The sequence below is a fragment of the Podarcis cretensis genome (assembly GCF_951804945.1).
Source record: "Podarcis cretensis genome assembly, chromosome: 3".
Lineage (NCBI taxonomy): Eukaryota > Metazoa > Chordata > Lepidosauria > Squamata > Lacertidae > Podarcis > Podarcis cretensis.
Window position 1 is genome coordinate 65,858,749 of NC_137172.1, and position 23,308 is coordinate 65,882,056.

Genomic DNA, 23,308 nt, shown 5'->3' on the forward strand with positions numbered 1-23,308 from the left:
ATATAAATTGACCTCCCCTTTATAACCACTTTTTATTTTCCTTTGGCTTTCGTTAAAGGTTGAAAAGATTATTTGCAACCTGAGGCCTGCTTTGAAGCTTCGTCTGCGCTTCATACATATCAGCAAGATGGAGTCTGCAACTGTTCCTCAGCAACTCATAAGCAATGTGTCTCCAGCACCTCAGCCTAGCCAGGTCCCTGTGAACGTGGCCTTGCCAGTGTCACAGTAGAGGGAGCCGCTAAACTATGTCTCTGCCAAGGACATCCAACATGGACCCAGATGAAGCAGCACCCAGCATGAATTTCATTTGAGAAGAGCTGGGTGCAGGAAATTTCCCATTACATTCTTCCTTTTAATGCATCTGAGGACCTACATATTCTATATATGTGCTGCTGCCCTTTTCCAAATCAAAGGAACTCCTTAAGTTCAGCAAACAATGTGGCTCTACAAATACCCAGCTGCTTTAAACAACAACACTGCCCATTGTTGGCCTTGTTATCTTTACTCATGTCTCATTTTTCTTGCCAGTGGTTAACTTCTGTTTTTGGTAGCATAGATATGTTTACACTGGCAACAGTTAACATTTTGTGCTTTTTTTCAGCTTTGGAAAATGATGACGCTTGGGCGAATATAAAGGCTGCGACCCTCATATCATTTAAGGAAGAATAAGCTAAGCTTAAGCTGCTGAGATCCTGTTGGCTTAAAGCCAAGTCTATTAAACCTACTAGCTGGATTTTCTATGAAAACTAGTTGAAGTATTGGTGTAAAAGGCAGGCACAAACAACTTCTGACCATGGTGCCAGAATTAGCTGGTGCTGTCTTACTCCGCCAGCAATCCTGCTGCAGTCAGAGATACAATATGGTGATTAAAACACTGTCTAGCCAAACCACAAATGAGCAGGCCTCCAGGTTTACAACCAGTATATTTATGTGAAGTGGTGGTGGTGGTTTTAATCAGCCACCTGTGTTTTGAATTTGTGTAATAACTACATTTTATTTTGGACTTGTACTATACTACTTTTGTTCAAGTTTTATTTTTGCGTAGGGAGGTTGGTGGGGTAGAAAGATTTTTAACCAGATAATGTTTCAACTGCTCGTGAAGATAAGATTTGTAAAATACTGCTCTTATTTCATAACAATGAAAAAAGTGTTTAATAAAAATAGTTTTTATAACTACTGACCTATTTTGCTTGACTGTTGTATTCATTTTACACTGTAGCTTCACCAGTGCTGTAAGACTGGGAATTAGAAGGTTGTCCCTGTTTCTAAACTTTAAGTTCCCTGTGGAACATAGCGTGTGTTCCTTGTTTCAGAACAGTAAAGTTACTTCTTTAATTGGACATTGGAACAAAAGGGGAAGTGAGGGGTGAGTTTAAACCTGCTCACAAATATGTCCACATTTCCACCCAGTTTGGAGTTCAGGTGAGCAGCTAGGAGGGTTTAGGTCACTAGATCACAACTGCTTCCCAGAACATTCCCTTTTTGGCTCTTTCATCATTGAAACTCTGACCCTAGTTGGGCCAGGGTGTTGAATGAACAAAACTGCCCTCAGTCCTAGTTTGATCCTGTGCTGTGGTCCCCCGCAGTGACAACATTACAGCAAAGCCAGCTCTGACTCTTCAATTTGTTCCAAACAGTTCTGATATATATGTAGTTAAGGCTATTACCAATAAGCACCGAGCCGATAAATAAATTGGATTTTCTTTTGCTGTTAAACTTCTTAGACTTCCAGCTGCTGCAGAAATTTGGCAATTGGGCTGCTGCAGGAAGAGGTCACACGGTACACTTCCCTTTGAAGTGTATCGTAGGCTGACATTTAGGTGGCAAAACTTCAAAAGCAAAACTAGTTCTTTTCTAGACAGAAGCCATGCTTTCACACTGCTTTACTGACTTAACATCTAATTAAAAAGCCAAAAATTACTGCAACATTTTTTCAGCCCCTCTGACTCAAGCACAAGAGGCAAGGGATATCTAAGAGGCAGATTATTGAGGAATTTCTCCCAATAAGCCCTTTTCCTGCAACAGCTGGATCCTCCTGTCCTTTCTAACAGTTGTATGACACCTCCAGACTGCCATTTTTTTGTGGGAATATAATTCAAGCAGATACTGGAACTTTAGGTTTGCACAGTTAAAGGGTCTGTCGGCCTAATGCAAGAAATTGTTTTGAGTTTGGGGGAGGGGGATCAGACTTTGCAGTTAGGAAAGTGATTGGTAAATATGTGAGATGGAACAAGACATTAACATGCAGACGTGTAAACACAGTGCAAGCAAATCAGGATGTATGTTAGACGACTGCTCATTGCTACTATCTTGCAAGGAAATCAGAATGAATGCTCAAAGAACGGCTATAATCAAAACAACGACTAAGTTTTTTTGCAAGCCAATTAGGATGAATGCATGATAAACGGATCATTCAGAAGGATTCACACTGAAGACAGGTTGGCATTGTATGTAATTAAAACTGCAACGACTGTTGCCAAAATGCAATTTGAAGTCATTTTCAAGACTGCAAAGGTATCATTTCCAGTCTCATCCTAAAGTAGCGCTGAGGAAACTGGAGGCCCTGCAGGAGGTCCTGGAATACAAACTCCCATCATTCCCAACCATTGGCCAGGGCTATGTTGCAATTTGAATTCTACAATAAAGTCCACTATGTAATAAATAAAAGCAGCAGTAAAATACCAATACAAACCATACAGCATCTAGCACAACACAATGCAATTGCTACAAACAGCAGAAAAAAGATTAAGTGGTCCACCAAGACCCTCAGCAATTGTTAAGTAGTCGTGGGGGTGGCAAACCACCTCTCTAGTGTGCATTGGCATGCATGCAGGGGCACTTCTGCAGGGAAGTTTACTGCAGACCCTGGTGCTTATGCATGCATGTATGTTCTTTGCAGCATCCATGCAATGTTGTCTTCATCAAAAAGACTGTCCAATATTTCCCCTTTTGCTCCAGATATAACATTTCCACATAAAATCTGATAAGCAAACACACACACACACACACACACACACACAAGAACCACCCCACCCCGTGGAAAACAGTAAATCCAGATTAAATGGGGGGGGGATGGATTTTGAATTGGCATTTTTCTGAGGTTAATGTTATATGGGCACTGCAATAAACTTGCAGGCATGAGCAGCACCAAGTCCAAAATAAATTGTTGTGCTGAAGCACCACAACTCTATGCCACAGGGCTAGGAAGGTGTCCTCTGGCATAATACTTCTGCAGTAGAAATCCTTTTTTAAAAAGCCTAAGGCCATCAGCCATTGCAGGTTATCGGGTTTCCCTATCAATCTTCACCTAGGCCATCATGGTTCCTCAAGCTTTCACTTGATAAAATTTATCACATCAGCAGGCTCTGAAAAGGCTGAACGTGCCCTGCAGTAGCTTATAAATCGAAGTTCTCTGATTTAATTACACCGTGGTTTCTTATTAAAATGCAAATGGATAATATTTCTCAGAAGAATATTAGTGGTGCATGCTGTGAGTCTGTTAACATTAATGGGATACTCAGCAATTTATAGTCAGATTCTTGTAAAAAGAAAATTGCTCTAGACTAGTGTGGGCAGGAGGCATCTTTTCCCTGCATATGCCCCTTAGACATACACATAAAGGTAAAGGTAAAGGTACCCCTGCCCATACGGGCCAGTCTTGACAGACTCTGGGGTTGTGTGCCCATCTCACTCAAGAGGCCAGGGGCCAGCGCTGTCCGGAGACACTTCCGGGTCACGTGGCCAGTGTGACATCGCTGCTCTGGCGAGCCAGAGCCGCACACGGAAACGCCGTTTACCTTCCCGCCGGTAAGCGGTCCCTATTTATCTACTTGCACCCGGAGGTGCTTTCGAACTGCTAGGTTGGCAGGCGAGACATACACATACCCCTATGCTAAGGGTGGGTAACCTCTGGCTTGCGGCCCAAACTTGACCAATGAGGCCATTAGCCCCAAACCAGGCCCACATCAGCTGATGGGCAGGAGAACAGGGGTTAATTCCACATTAAGCCAAAGCAGCAGAATTTCATCCCCATTCACCGGCTGAGCTTGAAGCCCTGTGCAAAAGCAACCTTTGAAGCAGCTTTTGCACAGGAGGCTTCTGCAAAAGCTTTAAGAGAGCCCTTATGCCCATGTTTGAGACTCTGGAGGCTCAAACAGGACTATGGGGCTTAAAAGGGAAACACAGGAAGACTGAGCAAAGGCTTTGTGAGTCTCCTCCCACTTTTAAGCATCAGCTATAGGATTGCAATAGATTTTGACGGGTGGGCAAACTTGGCCCACAAGCCAGATCCCTTTAGCATGCTTCTCAGGCGCAGACAGTGAGTTTATAGTCAATGCTTGGAAAGTGCTGTGTATGTGGCTTTGAAGGCACCACCGATCAGATGATCAGTGGTGGCTGCAAACCTCTTTCATCTAAGCCCTGCCTTTACCAGCCCCACAACTGATGTCATATATGATGTCAGGTGTAGGACAGGTGGGCGTGGCTTGAGTGAAACAGCCTAGCAGGCCAAATAAGGACCCCTAGTGGGCCTAATTAGGCCCAGGTGTCAAGAGGTCCCCCATCCCTCCTTGATTTAGGACATTAATGGGGCTGTGGATGGAAAGTGCCCCAAAGCATAAGTCTGCATTATATCAAAAAAGGGACCATCTTCTTAAAAATGTAAGAATAACAATGTAAAATCGAAACAGCCCTTCTACAGAGACATGAAAGTAGTTTGGTAGACTTCTAAAAACAGAAGGCATAATTTCTTTGTAAAGAATTCTTTAGAAATTTTTCTGATTGACTCACAATTCAGTTATGTATAGAACCACCTCAGAGGCAGCAGTCATTACAAATGTCTGAATTCAAAACAAGCACACAATGTTAATGAGGGGGTGCTCACAGAGGAATGAAACAGCTTTCTTGCGTTTTAATAAGTCAAAACAGCGAAAAGATTTTTAATTTTCTTTTCTCTCTGAATAGCATTTTGGCTTGGACAACAAGAGGGATGGGAGTCTGTGACCTTCCAGATATTGTTAGACTATGGCTTTCATAACCCCTGGCCACCAGAGCAGACAGGAGCCGGGAATCCATGTGGTGGACGTGCAAAATAACGAAAGCGTTGTGTGAAATGATATATAATGAGTTGGGGGGAAATGTTTAAAATAACCTTTGTGGAAAAACCAGCAGCTTTTCTATTAAGAATTATAGGTGATGAAATACCGGAGGAGCATGCTTTTCACCCAGAGATGGAAGGAAGATAAAGTTCCAACCAGAGAAGATGGAAGGAAGATAAAGTTCCAACCAGAGAAGAATAGATAATCAAGATGATGGACTCAGTGGCAGAGAGCAGGCAGGGCAGGGATGGCGCGTGCCCTGGGGGTGTGGCGTGCCGCCCGCACTCCTCTTCCTCCGCCAGTGGATGGACTATGCCGAAATGGCAAAACTGACAGGGAGGATCAGAAACCAAGAAGATAGGAAATTTAATAAAGAATGGAAAACATTTATCGATTCTGTTACAGAACACTGTACACAGTTAAAAATGTTAGCAGGATTAATATAACACTTGTAATATAATAATTCTATGGTTACAAATGGAAATCTGAAGACAATTTGGATAATATTATAAGATGTAGTATAAAATGAAGTGCTATGGAAACCACAGGGGGAGGCAAGTCCAAGGATTCAGGGAATCCTATTTATGTATAAAATTGACCATATCTGAATGTAAATGATATTTGTAAAAACTTTTTTAAAAATTAATTTTAAAAAATAGTTGGGAATTCAACATCTGGAAAGCCACCAGGTCCCCATTCCTGGGATGAAAAATAAGAGTGACACAGTTCTAATCTCAGACTAGAAAAGGATCTCCTTAGTTCAAAGTGCAGAAAATAAGAATAGACTCATTCATAAACCTACCTCATTGTAAGTTTATTTCTATTATCATTTTAAGTTTTTAATTTATGAATTATCGCCATTTACAAATTTGTTTTAAAAAACAGAAATAAAGTCACAAGAAGCATCCCCTTGATATAACAGAGTCTAAAGACAATTTGAGGGACGCAGGTGGCGCTGTGGGTTAAAGCCTCAACGCCTAGGACTTGCCGATCGAAAGGTCGGCGGTTCGAATCCCTGCGGCGGGGTGCGCTCCCGCTGCTCGGTCCCAGCGCCTGCCAACCTAGCAGTTCGAAAGCACCTCCGGGTGCAAGTAGATAAATAGGGACCGCTTACCAGCGGGAAGGTAAACGGCGTTTCCGTGTGCGGCTCTGGCTCGCCAGAGCAGCGATGTCACGCTGGCCACGTGACCCGGAAGTGTCTCCGGACAGCGCTGGCCCCTGGCCTCTTAAGTGAGATGGGCGCACAACCCCAGAGTCTGTCAAGACTGGCCCGTACGGGCAGGGGTACCTTTACCTTTACCTAAAGACAATTTGAAGATTCATATATAAATAGCAGAATTTATAAATCTAACGGAACAATGATTACCTCTTTTGAAAACGAAGCTCCAGTTATCCTAATGGAGGACTTATTCTTGAGACTGCTCCCACAGTAACTCTTCTTAGCTGGATCTCCAGAAAGACTCTCCTTTGACTGGCTATCATTAGGGTATTCACCTCCTGATAAATAAAATAAAAATAAAATATATTACGGAAGTTTCTTTTTTTCCAGTATCTTACAGTTAATACATGTTTACTTTCAAGTTTTGTGCATTTCTAGTAATTATACGACAACCTAGTTGCTTTCCATGCCTACATCACTGAAATTGGTGCGACTTACATTCTTAAGTAATCAGAACTCCCACTGGTTACAATTTATACAAACTTTGCTAATTTACTCTGGACTCCATCCTACATGGAAAAGGCTTCAAATTATCTTAAAAATGAATACGCCACACAATTTGTTCTGATGTTTATTTAATGTACTTGGAATGACACAGCTTTTGTCCGGGATCAAATACTGGCTTAACGCTTCTCATTTACGCAATTCCTTTTTGAAGTATAACCTTACATTTCCTTTAAAATGTTCCATAAGTGAAAAGCTGTAGCTGTTGTTGGTTTTTTTTAAAGGGCTGTCCTTGTTCTAGCAGCAAAATCCTGTTGAAGTAAAATCAGCAAAATCCAGGCTGGCTACATTTACAGATCCACTTGGGTTGCATACACTTGGGTTTTCCCATTCTTGTGGAAAAGGAGAGAGCATAGACTGGTCTCGGTGCTTGACATACACTGAACCATTTAAGAAACAGGTGATAAGAATCCCCATACACCTACATACCAAGGCTACTCCAATATCATCAAATTACCAAGAGGCTTTCAGCCCAGATGCTGGGGGGTTGGTGCAATCATGTTAACGCAATGTTCCAGACTACGTATACATTAGCTTTTGAGCATAATTCAAGGTGCTCGGGTTGCCAACATGCCACCTATAAGGTCTTTGCCTGATGCCCAGTGCCCACAAAATCTCCAAGCCCCACACCACATTCATTGCCCTTTCGCTGTGAGGCATCGAGGATCAAGGTCCTTCCTTCTTCCTTTAAAAATGCAATGGGTTTTATTCAACTAACCTTTACTCAGAACAGAACAATTGAAAGTAATGGCCATGTTTCACTTAGCTCTATTATTTTCAGTGAGTCTAAATAAAAGTTACTAGAATGCAACCTATAGAGCTGAAGGAGGAAGTTGGAAAAGTGACACTCTTCCCCACTTCCTCTTTTAGCTCTTTGGGCTTAGAATCAGAGAATAGTAGAGTTGGAAGGGACCTCAAGGGTCACCTGCTCCAACCCCCTGCGATGCAGAAATCTCAGCTAAAGCATCCATGGCAGAGCACCATCCAACCTCCGGTTGAAAACCTCCAGGGAGGGAGAGTTCACCACCTCCCAAGGGAATAAATTCCTCTGCCAAACAGCTCTTACAATCAGAAAGTGCTTCCTAATGTTTCATCGGAATCTCCTTTCTTGTAACTTGAATCCATTGGTTCGAGTCCTGCCCTCTGGAACTTCTCAAGGCTCAGATTAATTCTATTGAGTCGTTTATCCAGATCCCTTGAGAAAGAGGAATGTGTGTGCTCATGCACTTTGCATTAATCTGGGATTTTTTTTGGGGGGGGGGGGATGGCACAGAAAGTGACCAGAAGGGGTGGCACACACAATATTCACTCAAAACTCTGAATATGCCCAGGCCTATAAAGTTGGGTGACCGCTGATAAAGCAATAATAGGCCTGAACAAAACATATCTGCTCCTTCCACTATGCTCCACAAGTATCTAAGATTGCCAGAAACTATATACAATACAATAGATAAAAGCCCTACTTGGTCATTTTGAACATGCAGCAGGAGACCAAGGCATTCGCCCTGTGCCCACTCTGGCCTGTGCAATGCACACTCACACACCAATGTTGCCTGCAACGGACAGGCTGTCTGCAGAATAGTCTAGGTTCAAGTTGTAGCGTAGCCTAAATGTTTTGGCAAGCTGCCTCACTGCAAAAATCCACCAAATGTGCAGACAGTACAGCGGTATCTCGGGTTAAGTACTTAATTCGTTCCGGTGGTCCATTCTTAACCTGAAACTGTTCTTAACCTGAAGCACCACTTTAGCTAATGGGGCCTCCTGCTGCTGCCATGCCGCCGGAGCACGATTTCTGTTCTCATCCTGAAGCAAAGTTCTTAACCTGAAGCATTATTTCTGGGTTAGCAGAGTCTGTAACCTGAAGCGACTAACCTGAAGCGTATGTAACCTGAGGTACCACTGTATTGGGGAAGGGCAGGAGTAGGACACAGCCATGTGGTGGAGGCAAGAGACTGAGGAAGTGCAGCTCCGCTCGCCTGCCTCTCGTGATACTATTTGCATGTGAGCACCCCAAAAGACCAGGAAGCATAATGTGTAGAAATCTTTGAAGGCTGCCTTTTGAATCGAGCTGCCTTGTCTGGAACATGCTCAGGTTGCCTGGAAATGCTAACTCAGGCTGAAAAACAAACCCACTTTGCAAACATGGAGTCATTTGCAACTGACATGCAAATTGTGTTCACTGATGTGCAAATTGTGTTCATGTGGTGCCGGTTTTCCTGAACGTTTTCGAAAGTGAATGATTTCTAATTGGTACATTGTGTCCCCCTGCACAACTATTTATTTACTCTTAAAGTGAAGTTGTATAATAATACAATATTTTCTTTTGAAATGTTTGAGGGGTTTTTTTGTTAACTTTGTGTTAAATATGCATTCTGTAGTTGACCTTCTTTGTAATATTTTATTTTGAAATCTTTAAGATAATATTTTAGTTTCTTGTTAATTATGTTGCTTTGACTGTATACTTTATATCTGACTTTCTTCAGTAATGTTTTAATGTGCTGTAAACCACTTAGAGATTTTTCTTTAAAATATAAAGCTGTATAAAAATGAAATGAATAATAAGCTTAACTGGAGCATTTCAATTTGTCACATAGCCATGGTTTTAACGTTTGTATTATTTGTATCAGAAGTGATTCCCTGTGAGTTCAATCAAACTTACTTCCTCAGTCTCATTAGTGTGCTGACTCTGCTTGTAGCTAAGTGAAAGTTTATTGATTTCTGTCAGGTGATGGGAACATAAACCTTTGTGGACCTCAGTCAAATGACAAGGGCCATGACATACCATATTTTTACATAGCAGCAGCACAGTGGGTCACCTTGTCGTTACCCAAGTGATTATATAGTATTTTGGATTCATGGCTTTGGTTTTCTGATGATACAGGGCATGACGGTATCCCAGAAAATGGTCAATGTTCTCTTTCATTTCAGTTTTATAGCTAATAATTTCCCACTGGGCGATAGAAATGGTTTCACGCTATGAGCACTCAAAATTTAATCCTTATTATACAAGGCAGGTGCTGCTACTATCACAGAATTGTACACAGATAGTCAGCTATTAACTATACAACTTGTTTTTTCACCAGCTAATTATCCAGTGCTCAGTGAGTCACAAAATAATGTGTGTGAACTGTTGAGGTTAAAAATAATAATGTCATTTTTGGTGTTTGACGGCTCATGCAGGAACCCACAATATACTGCAGTCATCAAATTAAGAACATGGATGTTTGAACCAGCCCACATAACAAGAAGAGATCCCATTGGTTTGTGGTATGATATCCACATAATACACCATACAGCTGTGATCAGTGCAGCCTCTTCTTTATGACAAACCATTTACTACTTATTTATTTATTACATTTGTATCCATCTTTACTCCATGGAGCTCAAGGGAATTAATAATAATAATAATAATAATAATAATAATACCCCAACCGAGACTGGGCTCAGGGCAGCTAACACCAAATATATAAAATACATTAAAAACACAAAATCAAACAATTAGTTTAAAATACATTTTGAATCACATTTAAAATCAAAGTAAAATTAAGTGGGAACCCACAAATCATAACCGTAGGGGTAAGGAATTAAAATTCCACCAGGCCCAGCCACCCATGCTGGTCCCATATGGGTAGACAGAAAGAGCCAAAGAGGCCACTTAAATACAGTGTCCCACAGAGAGAAGGGGGTCAGACTGGGCTCGGACCAAAGGCCTGGCGGAACAGCTCCATCTTGCATGCCCTGCAGAAAGATGTCAAATCCTGCAGGGCACTGATATCTTGCGACAGGGCGTTCCACCAGACAGGGGCCAGGGCTGAAAAGGCCCTGGCTGTAGTCGAGACCAGTCTAACCTCATTGAGGCCCAGGATCTCCAAAGTATTATCGTTTGTGGACCGTAAGGTCCTCTGCGGGGCGTACCAGGAGACGCAGTCCCATAAGTACGAGGGTCCTAGGCTGTATAGGGCTTTAAAGGTTAAAACCAGCACTTTAAACCTGACTCTGTACTCCACTGGGAACCAGTGCAGCTGGTATAGCACTGGATGAATGTGGTCCCGTGGCGAGGACCTCGTAAGGAGCCTCGCTGCGGCATTCTGCACCTGCTGGAGTTTCTGGGTCAGCTTCAAGGGTAGTCCTGCGTAGAGCAAATTACAATAATCAAGCCTGGAGGTGACCGTCGCATGGATCACTGTGGCAAGATCAGGGAGAGAAAGGTAAGGGACCAGCTGCTTAGCAAGGCGGAGGTGGAAAAAATGCCGCCTTTGCCGCAGTTGCAACCAGCGCCTCCATAGAAAGGGAGGCATCAAAGGTTACACCCAAACTCCTGGCAGAAGGCACTGGCACTAATTGCGCCCCCGCAAGAAATGGGAGTTGGCCCAACCCCAAGTCGTCCCGACCCAGCCAGAAGACCTGTGTCTTTGAAGGATTTAACTTCAGCTGTTTCCCACGCAGCCATCCAGCCATAGCTTCCAAGCATCTGGTCAGTGTATCTGGGCTGAGTCAGGATGGCTGATCAACAGAGCTGGGTGTCATCAGCATATTGGTGACAACACAGCCTGAAATTCTGGGCAAGGGGGTGCATAAAGATGTTTAAAAGCATTGTGGAGAGGGTTGCGCCCTGGGGCATTCCACACATCAAGGGGTGCCACAACGACAACTCCTACCCTAGCACCACCCTCTGCCCCCGACCTGAAAGGAAAGAGCACAGTCACTGTAAGGCTGTGCCCTGAATCCCCACGTCAGCAAGGCAGTGGTCCAAAAGTTCGTGGTCGACCATGTCGCCCATGGTTCTCTCACTCCTCATTTTTTCCTTACAACAACCCAGTGAGGTAGGTTAGGCTGAGAGACAGTGAGTTGCTGAAAGTCTTCCCAATGAGCTTCATGACCAAGTGGGTATTTCAACCCTGGTCACCAATGTCTGAGTTCAACACTCTAACCACTACACTGGCTCAATGTACAATATTAACAACCCAAATAAAACCGTACTGCACTTCTTTTTTTCTTATGTCATCCTTTCTGCTTCCTTTTTCTACTCAAGGAAATGAGCTTGTAGTCAACCTGACAGAACCACTTACCCTCCAAATTTGACTGTGGATGACAAACCGAGATCAACCTTTGTCACAACAAAGTAGCTGCTCTGCTAACAGGTGACACCTGTGTGTTCTACAAACAACGGATAAATCGATGGTTAGAGTCTCACTTCCTCATGTGACAGGCTGTAAGGCTGTGCATGAGGGGAAGTCAAGGGAAACAAGAAGTTTGATTTCCAAATGTTAGTGCAGGACAGAGCTTCATCATTTGGTGCCTGGGCTGCAAAGCAAGGGCCCTTTATATCTGAAATGGAACCTAAAGCCTTAGACACACCTAGTCGGGACAGCTTCGCGCAATCATTCTACTCATATGATTCATCATCATCATTTTTAATTTGTATATCGTCTTTATATCTTACAATACTCAAGGCAGTTTACAAGCTGAAGAAACAAAAAATGTACATCTTATAAGAATCTAATGCAATACAAAAATGTGATAATAAAACATAACTTTAAAAGAGGCAACCTACATCAAAAAGTAACATTCAACAATCATTAGAATAGTATTAAATAACATAAAAGTTAAACAGAAATCCCCTCAAAGGTTACAATAAATAATTTCTAAACTATAATCAATAAAACAATGGCAAGCCACAGTACATAAAATAATAAAATGCAAACTGAGATTCAGATTGTAGTTTCCTCAAAATAGCTGTAGGTTGCAATCCTAAGCATAGGTAAAGGTAAAGGGACCCCTGACCGTTAGGTCCAGTCGCGGACAACTCTGGGGTTGCGGCGCTCATCTCGCTTTATTGGCTGAGGGAGCTGGCGTACAGCTTCTGGGTCATGTGGCCAGCATGACTAAGCCGCTTCTGGTGAACCAGAGCAGCACATGGAAATGCCTTCCCGCCAGAGCGGTACCTATTTATCTACTTGTACTTTGACGTGCTTTCGAACTGCTAGGTTGGCAGGAGCAGGGACCGAGCAATGGGAGCTCACCCCGTCGCAGGGATTCGAACCGCCGACCTTCTGATCGGCAAGCCCTAGGGTCTGTGCTTTAACCCACAGCGCCACCCACGTCCCACTTCAATTCAAATATATGAACGTCTCCACTTTAATTCTATGTTAAATCATTAGGAGATAACATTGTCTTTAATGCTTTAAAAAATGGCTTCTATTGCCCCCCTCCACCATCTTGCCATGTTATTCATATGATAAACACAATAGTAAAGGTAAAGGTACCCCTGCCCGTACGGGCCAGTCTTGACAGACTCTGGGGTTGTGCGCCCATCTCACTTAAGAGGCCAGGGGCCAGCGCTGTCCGGAGACACTTCCGGGTCACGTGGCCAGCATGACGAAGCTGCTCTGGCCAGAGCCAGAGCCAGAGCCGCACACGGAAACGCCGTTTACCTTCCCGCTGGTAAGCGGTCCCTATTTATCTACTTGCACCCGGAGGTGCTTTCGAACTGCTAGGTTGGCAGGCGCTGGGACCGAGCAGCGGGAGCGCACCCCGCCGCAGGGATTCGAACCGCCGACCTTTCGATCGGCAAGCCCTAGGCGCTGAGGCTTTAACCCACAGCGCCACCTGCGTCCCGATAAACACAATAGCACAGAGCAAAAATGGGTGGGGTGGGAGATGGGATATTTCACAAAATGTTTTGCCTGTATGGAATGCATGTTGCCCTACGGGTGATTTGTTGTTGTTTATGCCCCTTCGCAAAAATGCAGAAAAAAGGTTGCAAGGAAAGAGTGTCAGAAGGAATGAATTCCTGTTGCCATAATAATCAGTGTAGGTTATCATAGCATGTACCCTCAATGACGTGGTGATATAACCACCTCTGATTGGTTATGTAGCACTGTGGTGTCATTGTGTTCACTATATGATTCCTAATTGGCTGTAATCCTGCAGTTAATGTGCCTTTTCAAGTGAAAAAATGGCACCCACCCAAGCAGCAGCAGATAGAGGAAAATGGGTACAAAGAGGCATGGAAAAAATGCAGTAACCACCTTGCAATATCACTTTGGTGAGAACTCCTGTTCTGCCAAGCTTTTGACAGGTGGTGTGTGTTTTTTTATGGCGAAGCCCATTTCCATTTTATTATTTTTCTGTTTTACAATGTTATGGAAAAGGGGGTTGAGCTGGATGAGCTTCTACTCAGTGGCACAGTCCAAGCACATTAGGAGCTACCAAAGAACAAAGCACACATCTAGAATGCAGGCTGAAAGACTAAGAGTTCCACTGCTTTCTCACTACATAACACAAAGGGCCATTGCAAAGGGCCAGAACACACCAAGCCCAAAGAATAGTATTTGCACAATGAACTCCCAACCAAGGAACAGACTCAGAGAAAAAGAAGAAAGGCAGTTGTACAATCTTTCTATTTTCACATTATATATTTGTCCCTGCAGGTGACCTGTGGTGTCCCAGGACACCAGGACACTCTGAAAAACAATAGACATTGAGGCAGGAAGCCCACAAACCCCAGACCATTTCTTGTCTCCAGACCCATACAGAAATTGAGATAAGATACCACTCTGCCTTTTCTTCAAGAGTGTCTTCTTGCTTACTCATCCAGTAAAGGACTCAAAATGGATTCACTGGCAATATAGGTGTTCTGGAATTCTAACTAGGATCAAGGTATGGCTGCTTCTTCTCATCCACTAGACCAGGCTTCTTCAACCTCGGCCCTCCAGATGTTTTGAGACTACAATTCCCATCCGCCCTGACCACTGGTCCTGCTAGCTAGGGATCATGGGAGTTGTAGGCCAAAAATATCTGGAGGGCCGAGGTTGAAGAAGCCTGCACTAGACAACCACTCAGGAATTTCACCTTTATCAAGGGGTGCCTGACAGCCTATGCAGCAGTGCCTTGCAGAACAATGAAAAGGGAACAGTGGAAACAGTGAAAGGGAAGGAAAAACATACAGAGCTATTTTTGTCCTCTGCTAGTCCTATGTCCCATGAGTGGCAGAAAAATCTACTCCAGAACACTTGGTTCCATTTTCCACATTAAAGCTATTTCTATTAGGGCAGAGTACAATATGAAAACAGACCTCAAATACTGAAACGACCTTCTAGAGAATCACATTAAAACTGAAGGTAAGAATATTTAATGAAACTCCATGCTCAGATATAATCACAGATTGAGTACCAGGTCTAGCAATAAAACCATAATGTAATTTAGTTCAGTGGTGTTAATCTGTTTCAGAAAACTTGTTTCACATTCTGTATTTTTTTTAGATAAGAGGTACATAAGTTATCCTAAATGGTATTATGATAAATGATAAGTAATATTATATTTAATCCCAAATAGACATAGCCAGAGTATAGTTGAAAGAGGGCTTCATTGTGCCCGAGTCAAAAAGGGCTTTGCATCATATTTTGGATGTTTTGTCAGAAAGGTGCTTTCACAAACCAACATCGCTGAAATCTTGGTGACAATTATGCAGGCAGAGGCCAATGTTTCATTTTCAAGCACTGGGAATCATTTATAAAAAGATGTTTACTAAGTCCAGAACAGGTTTTAAAAATTGATAAGTGAAAGGAGTTATTTCCCATGCCATAAAAACATTTATCTTGCCCCACTTTTGCTTCTGGTCAAATGGGACTGTTTTTGTTTTGCTTCTGTATTTAATTTCCCAGGTTTTGCAGGCGTTTGAAGCCCTGTTTGCAAGGGAAGTGGTAGGGTGAGTGTTCACCAGCTTTTGCCAACCTAGTACCCTCCAGATATTTTAGACTGCAACTCAGCTTAGGTCCATCCAGCCCCAGGCTGTCAAAGTCATCTTAGACTATGAATGACTGGATGAATCCAGCAGACCACAAGGAGGCACCAGAACGGCAAAATCAGACATCAATTGTTGCTCGAATTGTTATTCCTTTTCAGTTTGAAAAGCAACATAAACACTGATTTCCTGAATTGCAACCAAGTTTTAATTATAATCCTATGCCATTATGTCCATTTCTTCTCCATTTGCCCATGCCTGCTCTGGCTAATATGCTAAGAAAGCTTTGCTCCTCCTGAATGTTTTATTTATTTCTTAGATGTTTCAGCTCCCCTCCCAGCATAAGGCTCCCAGAGCAGCATACAATGGCAAGAACAAATTAAATACAACAAAATGCAGTCATAAAACCAATGAAGCAGCCATCGCCTTTTTCAGATGAAAAAAGAAAAAAACAAGCAAAAGCCATAAAAAGGCAAAATAAATGGGAGCAATAAAAGTCACCGAAGAAGCAGCCTTTAACCAGATGAGCAAAAATCCAAGAGAAACCATAAAAACACAAACACAGCTATACAACATGCTGGGATGCCTGGGCAAATTTTTAAGAACCCTTCAGCGGGAAGCGCAAGGACATCAAAGTTGGCACCAGGCAAGCATCTCTGGGGAGAGCATTTCAAATGCAAGGGACCAGGACTGAGAAGATGCTCTCTCGCTAGTCACTGCTTACCTGACTTTGGAAGGCAGGGGGACTCAAGAGAAGCCTCTCGCTATGACCATGTGGTTTAGGCCAGAGGTAGGCAGTCTTCTCTCTTCTCATGGGGGAAAAAGGGAACAGGGGCCACAGACTAGCTGGGCCAAAATATACATCCACACCTGCACACTCTTTTCAGACCTTCATATGTGCACACACCCCATTCAAGCAGATTCGGGTGACAGAAGGAGCTTCTTCAATATACTGACATTATTTTTGGTCTTTTTCAGTAAGATTGAATCAATGACCTTAGGCAGGTAGCTGTTTGAAGTTAATTGTGTTGTTGTTGCTGCCACCATGAAGAATCAAAAGGAAAGGACTGACTCCTTGCAAGCAGGGTTAAAGAAAGTCTGCTGCTGCTTCCTCCCTTCCAGCCAATGCCATGGTCCACAAGCCTTACCTAAGACAGACGGGAGACAGCACCTGAAGCTTCATTTCTGCACAAGGCTGGACCTCAGACTACTTGCTCCAGCAGCAACCACCACAGGATATTCCACAGCAAGTGTCTCCCACTGCTGCCTCAAGGCTATCTTGGCTGTGAGTCCTGCTCCCTGCCCTGCAGGCCTTTTTATACCTGGCCTAGGAGTGCAGGGCCCTGATTGACTCCAGCTGCAGAAGCTGAGGCTGCTAAAGAAGCCAGAGGCCATCTTAGCTGTGAGTCCTGGAAGATCTGTTCCTTGCTAGCCCTTTCCCCACCTGGCCTGCATGGGTGGGGCCCTGATTGACTCCAGCTGCAGAAACTGAGGCTGCTGAACAGACTCCTGGGTTCGGCTGTTGTTGTGTTTTTGGGTTGTTAGATGCAGGAATCAGTGGATTTGAATGAAAGAGGAGGGCAAAGTAGGATTGTCCATTTGTCACCCCCATTATTTACTCTAGCTGTTGAGCTGCAATTAAAACAATCTGGTCAAAATAAAGACTAAAAGAAGATACAATAATATTGTAGCACTGTATGTAGATGATATGGAAAGCAAGCACCATCACTAATGTACACTTCTCCCTTAAACCATATAATGAATTAACTGATGGGTGTAAAGTACTCAAGAACTCAGAGGGTGAACTCAGATTTAAATATAAAAAGGATCCTTTAGCTTCAGGGTGAGCCCAGCTTTCTTCCAGCTTGGCAACCAAAATGATAGGTGTATAATTTCAACAAATTGAATGCTGGCTTAGCTGTCAGTCTTTTTTATCCCTCAGTAATCCGCTTTCTTGGGGTTTTCTAATATATATATACACACACACACACACACACACACACACTCTTCTTTCTGTATATCTCTTTATTCATCACCTTCTCAATTATTTAAAATGAAAAATGTCCACATTTGCTCCCTCTGTATTTGGTGAGGGGTGTTGCAGAAGTATCATGGCAGGCCAGCCAATCAACACAGCCAATTTCAGCTTCAGATGTTCAACTAGTTCATAAATGCACACACACACAAACAGCACAAGATATACTGTACTTTTCAGATATAATTTGAAAAATATACATCAGATTCTCAAAGGGAATTTCTTTGAGATAATTTAATAGCGGTGTCATTAGATTAACCAGAATATATAAAATATATATAATGCTAGAGGAGTGAATCATTCAGAGATTACTTGCAATTTTTCTGGAAGTGTAATAAAAAATAAACAAATTCTGGAATAGTGTATTTTAGATAATACAAGAAAGTACCGGCTGTAATTTGCTGTGTATCCAGAAAACAGCTCAGAGGTGATGTAATTGTAATAGATGTAACTGCAATTGCTATCTACGGCTAATGCAATCAATCAATCAATCAATAGGACTGGTTTCAAGAAGTCATATATATCATTACCCAAAATACTTGCTATACTTCACGAGTGATCCCAGAAACATTTCTGTTAGGCAATATCAAAATGTCTTCCAAAGTTTAAACTGGCCAAATAACGTTTGAAAAGATTAAAAACCAAAGTTTATTTACCCAAAGATGGCAGTGTTCAGAATAGACTCAAGGACTCCTAAATACAAGGAACTGGAAGAAAAATGCAAAGTTTATATGGAGATAACACTCTTACTACAAAATTCAAGCCTGTGCAAATAATAAATAAATAAATGAATAAACAAATAAATTTTGAAAAAGCAGAATGCTGCATGGCTGTGTGCACATTGCTTTAGGCTAATCTACTTTGAATCTTGAGCCTCCCCATGCAAATTCATATCTGCTCCTCATTCAGCTTTGCCTTGTAATAATGCAAATCCCACCCTTTGATGGGGCTCCTCTTTGCATCTTTCTCATTCCCAACTATAGCACACCCAAGTATGCAAACCGATTTCCAACCATTATATTATTCTCCCCACAGAAGCCAAGTGTTGTGTAAATCAGCCCATGAGCCCTTGCAGCTTTATTTTAAAATAAGTTACTTTGGCTTTTACAAAAAAGAACTAAGAATAATCAAAATATTTCAGAGGTAATTGTATTGTCTTATCTGGCAAAATTGCAGCCCACTGATAAGCATAAGCCCTGGAAGCAGGAGACATGTCTGAAACCTGGGCTGTCCCTACTGCTAAGAAAAGATAAGGAATAAAATAATATGGTGCCCAAGAGCTTTGCTATACACTAGGATAAGTTTGTCTTTGGAATCAAAATATCTGCCTCTGTTGTCATTGTGATGGGATATGTATGTGCAGTAAAAAAGAAGAAAAAGCATTCTAGATCTGAAAGGAAGAATATAGCAGGTCATCCGGTTGCCCCAAGGCAGGATATCCTATGGCTGTGTACACAGTATACCTTTAGAGCACGTGAGTGAGAAGCCCTTAAAGAATTCTGGGCACTGTGGTTTGTTAAGGGTTACTGGCAATTGTAATTCTTTGAAGGGTAAACTACAGTGCCCAGAATTCTTTGTGGGAAGGAATGGTATTTGAATGGGCTTTAAAGGTATAGTGTGTACACAGATATTTCAAACACCCACAGAAGATACCAGCTCACTTTTGCTCCTTGAACATCTCCTAGAAAATAGATTATCCAACTTCCCATTGCTCAATTAAGGATCTGAATGTGGGTCTCTCTTAAATATGAGGTCATGCCAACACCCATTTTGATCCCCAATAGTCCATACTGGAGAGTGAGCACAGGCTCCCAAAAAAATCCTGCTAATTGCCTCTCCCGAAGCTACAATTCACAGCACCCATAACAAACTGTAGTTCCCGGGATTGTTTTGGGTGGGAGGAAATTTATTTTGATGTATGGTGTGGATGCGGCCTAAATTTTACAAGGTGGACCTGCAAAATAATCTGTTGGGAGGACAGGGAGACAAATAAGCACCCTTAAATATTTTCTTTTAATGTACAAGTAGCAAATTTTATCTGCAAGCTGAGCACAAACACATACTCTCTGTTACTATGCAGTTTTTTTAGTGATACAAATGAGTCCTGTATTCTTACAGCATGTGAAGGAACAATGCAGTTTTAGAAGCAGTCTTCACATCTAGATTGGAAGTAATCTCATCAGACAAGCTCATTTAAGCATGTGTCATTGTCATCATTCCCCCTCCAAGAAAGACCTTGATGTCAGCCACCCTGCATTCAGCTGCTAACTGGAAACTGAACCTAGTCCAAGATAGATACAAAAATACTTGAGAAGGTGGACAGAAGCCACCAAGGGTTGAAGGATAGGCTGCAAAAACCCAGAGAAGCTGCCATTCTGAAAGATGGCCATATGTATTGGGATATTAACAGCTGTTACCTTCAGAAATACGGTTGATTTGTCTGTCTTAGACTCTTTAAACAGGCATCTGATCAAAGAACTGAGCAGCGGGTCATTGGGGGATGCTATTTGGCTACGCATACCGAGAATACTGTACATTGTTAGCCTCGTACTTTGGTACTGTGCATCTTAGTCAGATTATATTGGCTCATAGTCATCTCTTGAGTAGAAGTGAAAGGAGCTTGTGCTGACAGTAAATCCAAAAATACACACTTGTGTTGCAAAAATTATCAACTTTTCTCCCCCGCCTCCCAGAATCTTCTCTGGCTCCATCTGCCACAGTGGGAAAGATTGTGTATTGGGACTCCGAGAGACAAGCTCCTTGAAGGCAGCTCTCATCTCTCTTGCAGCCCACCTGATTTTGCCATCTCTCTCTAGTCCAAGGATGGGGAAGCTTTTCCATCCAAAGAGCCACATTCCCTTCTGTGTAGCCTTCCAAGGGTCACTTGGTGGGTGGAGAGAGTGGGCAGAGTAATTCAGGCACATTTTTCCTTTCTGCCTTTCTTGGCATCCGTCTGTCTCTGGAGGCAATGGAGGGGTGGAGTCACTGTTGTAGAGTTTTAGCACCTGCTGTGGCCAATATGGGAGAGTTATGTTTCCAGTAGGCTAGATTCTTCTGTGCCATCAAGCCAGAGGCATCAACCACTAATTGAGCGGATGAGACCAATAGTGTGTCCAAAAGTCAAGAAGGTGGTTTCTGCATGTGCTGTAGAAGGAAGTGAGGGGCAGATGGAGCTTGCCAACCTGGGAAGGTAGCCCATCTAGGAGAAGGAAAACTCTGGTCTAAACCTCCACTGCCTTGCGGGATATCTTTGAGAGAAGAAAAGGCTAAGGAGTAAACCCTACACAAATCCAGAGTGGAGTCCCTAAGACAGTTGGATGACGCCTTGTAAGCCTCCTTCTGGCAACTCCTGCAGCCAAGCTGGTGCCAAAAATATTGCTCTGCTTTCCTTTGGACCACGATCAGCAAGGCTAAGAGGGGGATACTGTCATTTGGGTAACCCAGGACTTCTTCCATACACGGTGTCCCGGCTTGCATCCTGGGGAGGTCACGTTGGTGCTGCTAACACAGCAGTTTGACTTCACTCCTGGAGGCACACAGATGCCAACAACAAACCTTAGAGTATCAAAAGCTGTGAATAACTAGTCGGTCCGGTAGCATCGCACCTCTTCTGTTGTTTCATGCTATGCATTCTCAGAGCAGAATGGGTGTTGCAGGGTCGGTTTCCTTTTGAGGAAAGAGCATTTGGAGACTTAGCAGGAATGAGTAGGAAATCAGAAGCTGATGTAGTCTTTGAGGGCACTTCCAGGCTGTCACTATTTCTGAGCGGGCTTCAATCTGTCTAGGCCAGAAGCAAGCATGCGTGTTCTGCCCCCTTGCATGCAATTCAAGGTTATCAGCAGCCCCCCCCCCCCACAGGAAGATTTTCCAGCCACAGCAGTTCAGCTCATCAGGAAGAAAGGTATGGCGGTGAGAAGCAATGCATCAAAAAGGCCAGCTGCAGCTAAGCCAAAGCCGAAAAGTAAAGCAGACTACAGTGCAAACAGGGAAGAGTTATGTTGCAGCTGTGAGTGCGGTACCTATCAATTAGAGGCCTTCTGTGTGCTTTTCTCAAATACATCTGTTGACGCTAGTAACTGCCACTTATGGAAAGGGTGAAACAGTGTAGGCATTTTCCCTATTGTAAAGTGCGTAATTCTGAAGGTGGCAATTTCCTTCATGCGGTAGGAAAATTGCTCACTTTCTTGAACCGTTCTCAGTAATGAGACCAAGCACAGTGGCGAAGCAACAACCCTGCCCATTGGTTCCTGCCCAGATTGTGCAAATAATATCCAACTTTGCTCTTTTCAGCACTTTCCCCATGTGAGGACCCAAATCTAGGAAGTGCCAGCCTCCATATTTTCAGAGGCTAATCTCGATTCCAGTGCTTCCCTAACTCCCCTCCCCCTGGACCAATTGGAAAATGCTGAGGGTCATGGCAGAATTGTTCTGCCTGTTGTGGCAATTGTAATTCCATAGAATTCAAATTGTTTTCCTATATACAGAAAAATGTAAGGCTATTGTCATGCTGCAGTTCACATGATTGTCAACAGGAGGCAACACCAACTCCAGCATGAAGAATGGCAGTTAGGTGAACAAGCAAGTAGCATGGAGGAGGACTGTGAGTTATAACAGAGGTACTTCACAGTGTTTATTAATTGAAACTTGAAGGCTGCAATACTATATACACTCAGTGGGTCTTACTCAAGAGTTGATGTGTATAGGATTGCACTGTCAGTAAATAAAAGAAATTGGCTCTCAGAGAATTTTGCATTATTCTTTTTTTTTTAACTGCCTATTTTTTGGACCCTTTATTGTGTGTTATTGAGTTCTACAATAACAGCTCTCTCAGATTTTTAACATTATGTTGCTGACAGCTATTTTTCATATCACTGTCATTTGCCACTCCTTTTGTTAACTTTAAAAAAACAAACACATTGTTACTAAAAGTAAGTATTCATACCATTGTTAACTGAATCTTCTGCCCCATTGAGTTAGACATTCTGCAGACTTTTAAAAGAAATAAGATTACCCAGTTTCACATTGATAATAATTTTATCACTATCTGAATTCCTTCCACTAGTCCACAGCATTTTCAGACACAGCATGAAATCAGTAAAGCTTCTTTAAAACATGAAAGCCTGCCAACTGGATTTCCGGATACACCATCCTCATGCCATGTCCCCCAGGACTGAAATTTCACCATACCTAATTAGTAGAAAGGGGTGGGGGGGCAGAAATGTTTAACAAGGCATAACTGCATATTAATTGAAAATCAGAGATTCACATTGAAACCCAGAGGTCCTCCATTATGGTTCCATTAAAATGTTGACATAAATACTGTTATTTTTGCATAAGATGGTATGGTTGCTGTGTGTGTGTGTGCTCATGCATGCAAGACTACTGTTCATACTGTCTCGTGAAAGCCAGAAAGACTCAATAAATCACCGTCCAGAAGCAGAAAATATTGTCCCTTTGGTCTCAAGAATGCCGTAGCCGCTTCTATGCTGCAAAAGATGAGCAGTCCCCATGTGCTCTAGTTAGATGCAGCTGTGATTTAACTATCTTCTACATAAAACATCTGGCAGTGCTCTCTGGAGTGCATCTGAGAGTCTCTATGATTTTCTTGTCATCTCATTCCACCTCCAGGGCCTTCTATTCCCTGACAGCAAGAATAATGCACAGAGGGAATGAATAATACATTTCGATTTGACCCAGAAACAATTTTT

General features: G+C 42.7%; 1 protein-coding gene and 1 long non-coding RNA gene across 3 annotated transcripts in view; one reads left to right on the top strand and one right to left on the bottom strand.

Annotated features, from left to right (window-relative positions):
* Nucleotides 1-1,180, top strand: part of MED23 (mediator complex subunit 23) — a 45,617-nt gene extending 44,437 nt beyond the window's left edge. For both annotated transcript variants that reach the window (XM_079970624.1, XM_079970625.1), the window contains one exon: nucleotides 59-1,180. In XM_079970624.1, the coding sequence (XP_079826750.1) occupies nucleotides 59-229 (171 nt within the window). In that variant the 3' untranslated portion in view covers nucleotides 230-1,180. The remainder of the gene's footprint in view (nucleotides 1-58) is intronic.
* A 4,111-nt stretch (nucleotides 1,181-5,291) lies between these two features.
* Nucleotides 5,292-20,375, bottom strand: LOC307213044. Its single transcript, XR_013837363.1, has 4 exons — nucleotides 19,717-20,375; nucleotides 18,257-18,307; nucleotides 6,397-6,593; nucleotides 5,292-6,021 (listed from the first exon to the last, which is right to left on the bottom strand). It is a non-coding gene; the product is annotated as an uncharacterized lncRNA (long non-coding RNA).
* Nucleotides 20,376-23,308: the final 2,933 nt, after the last annotated feature.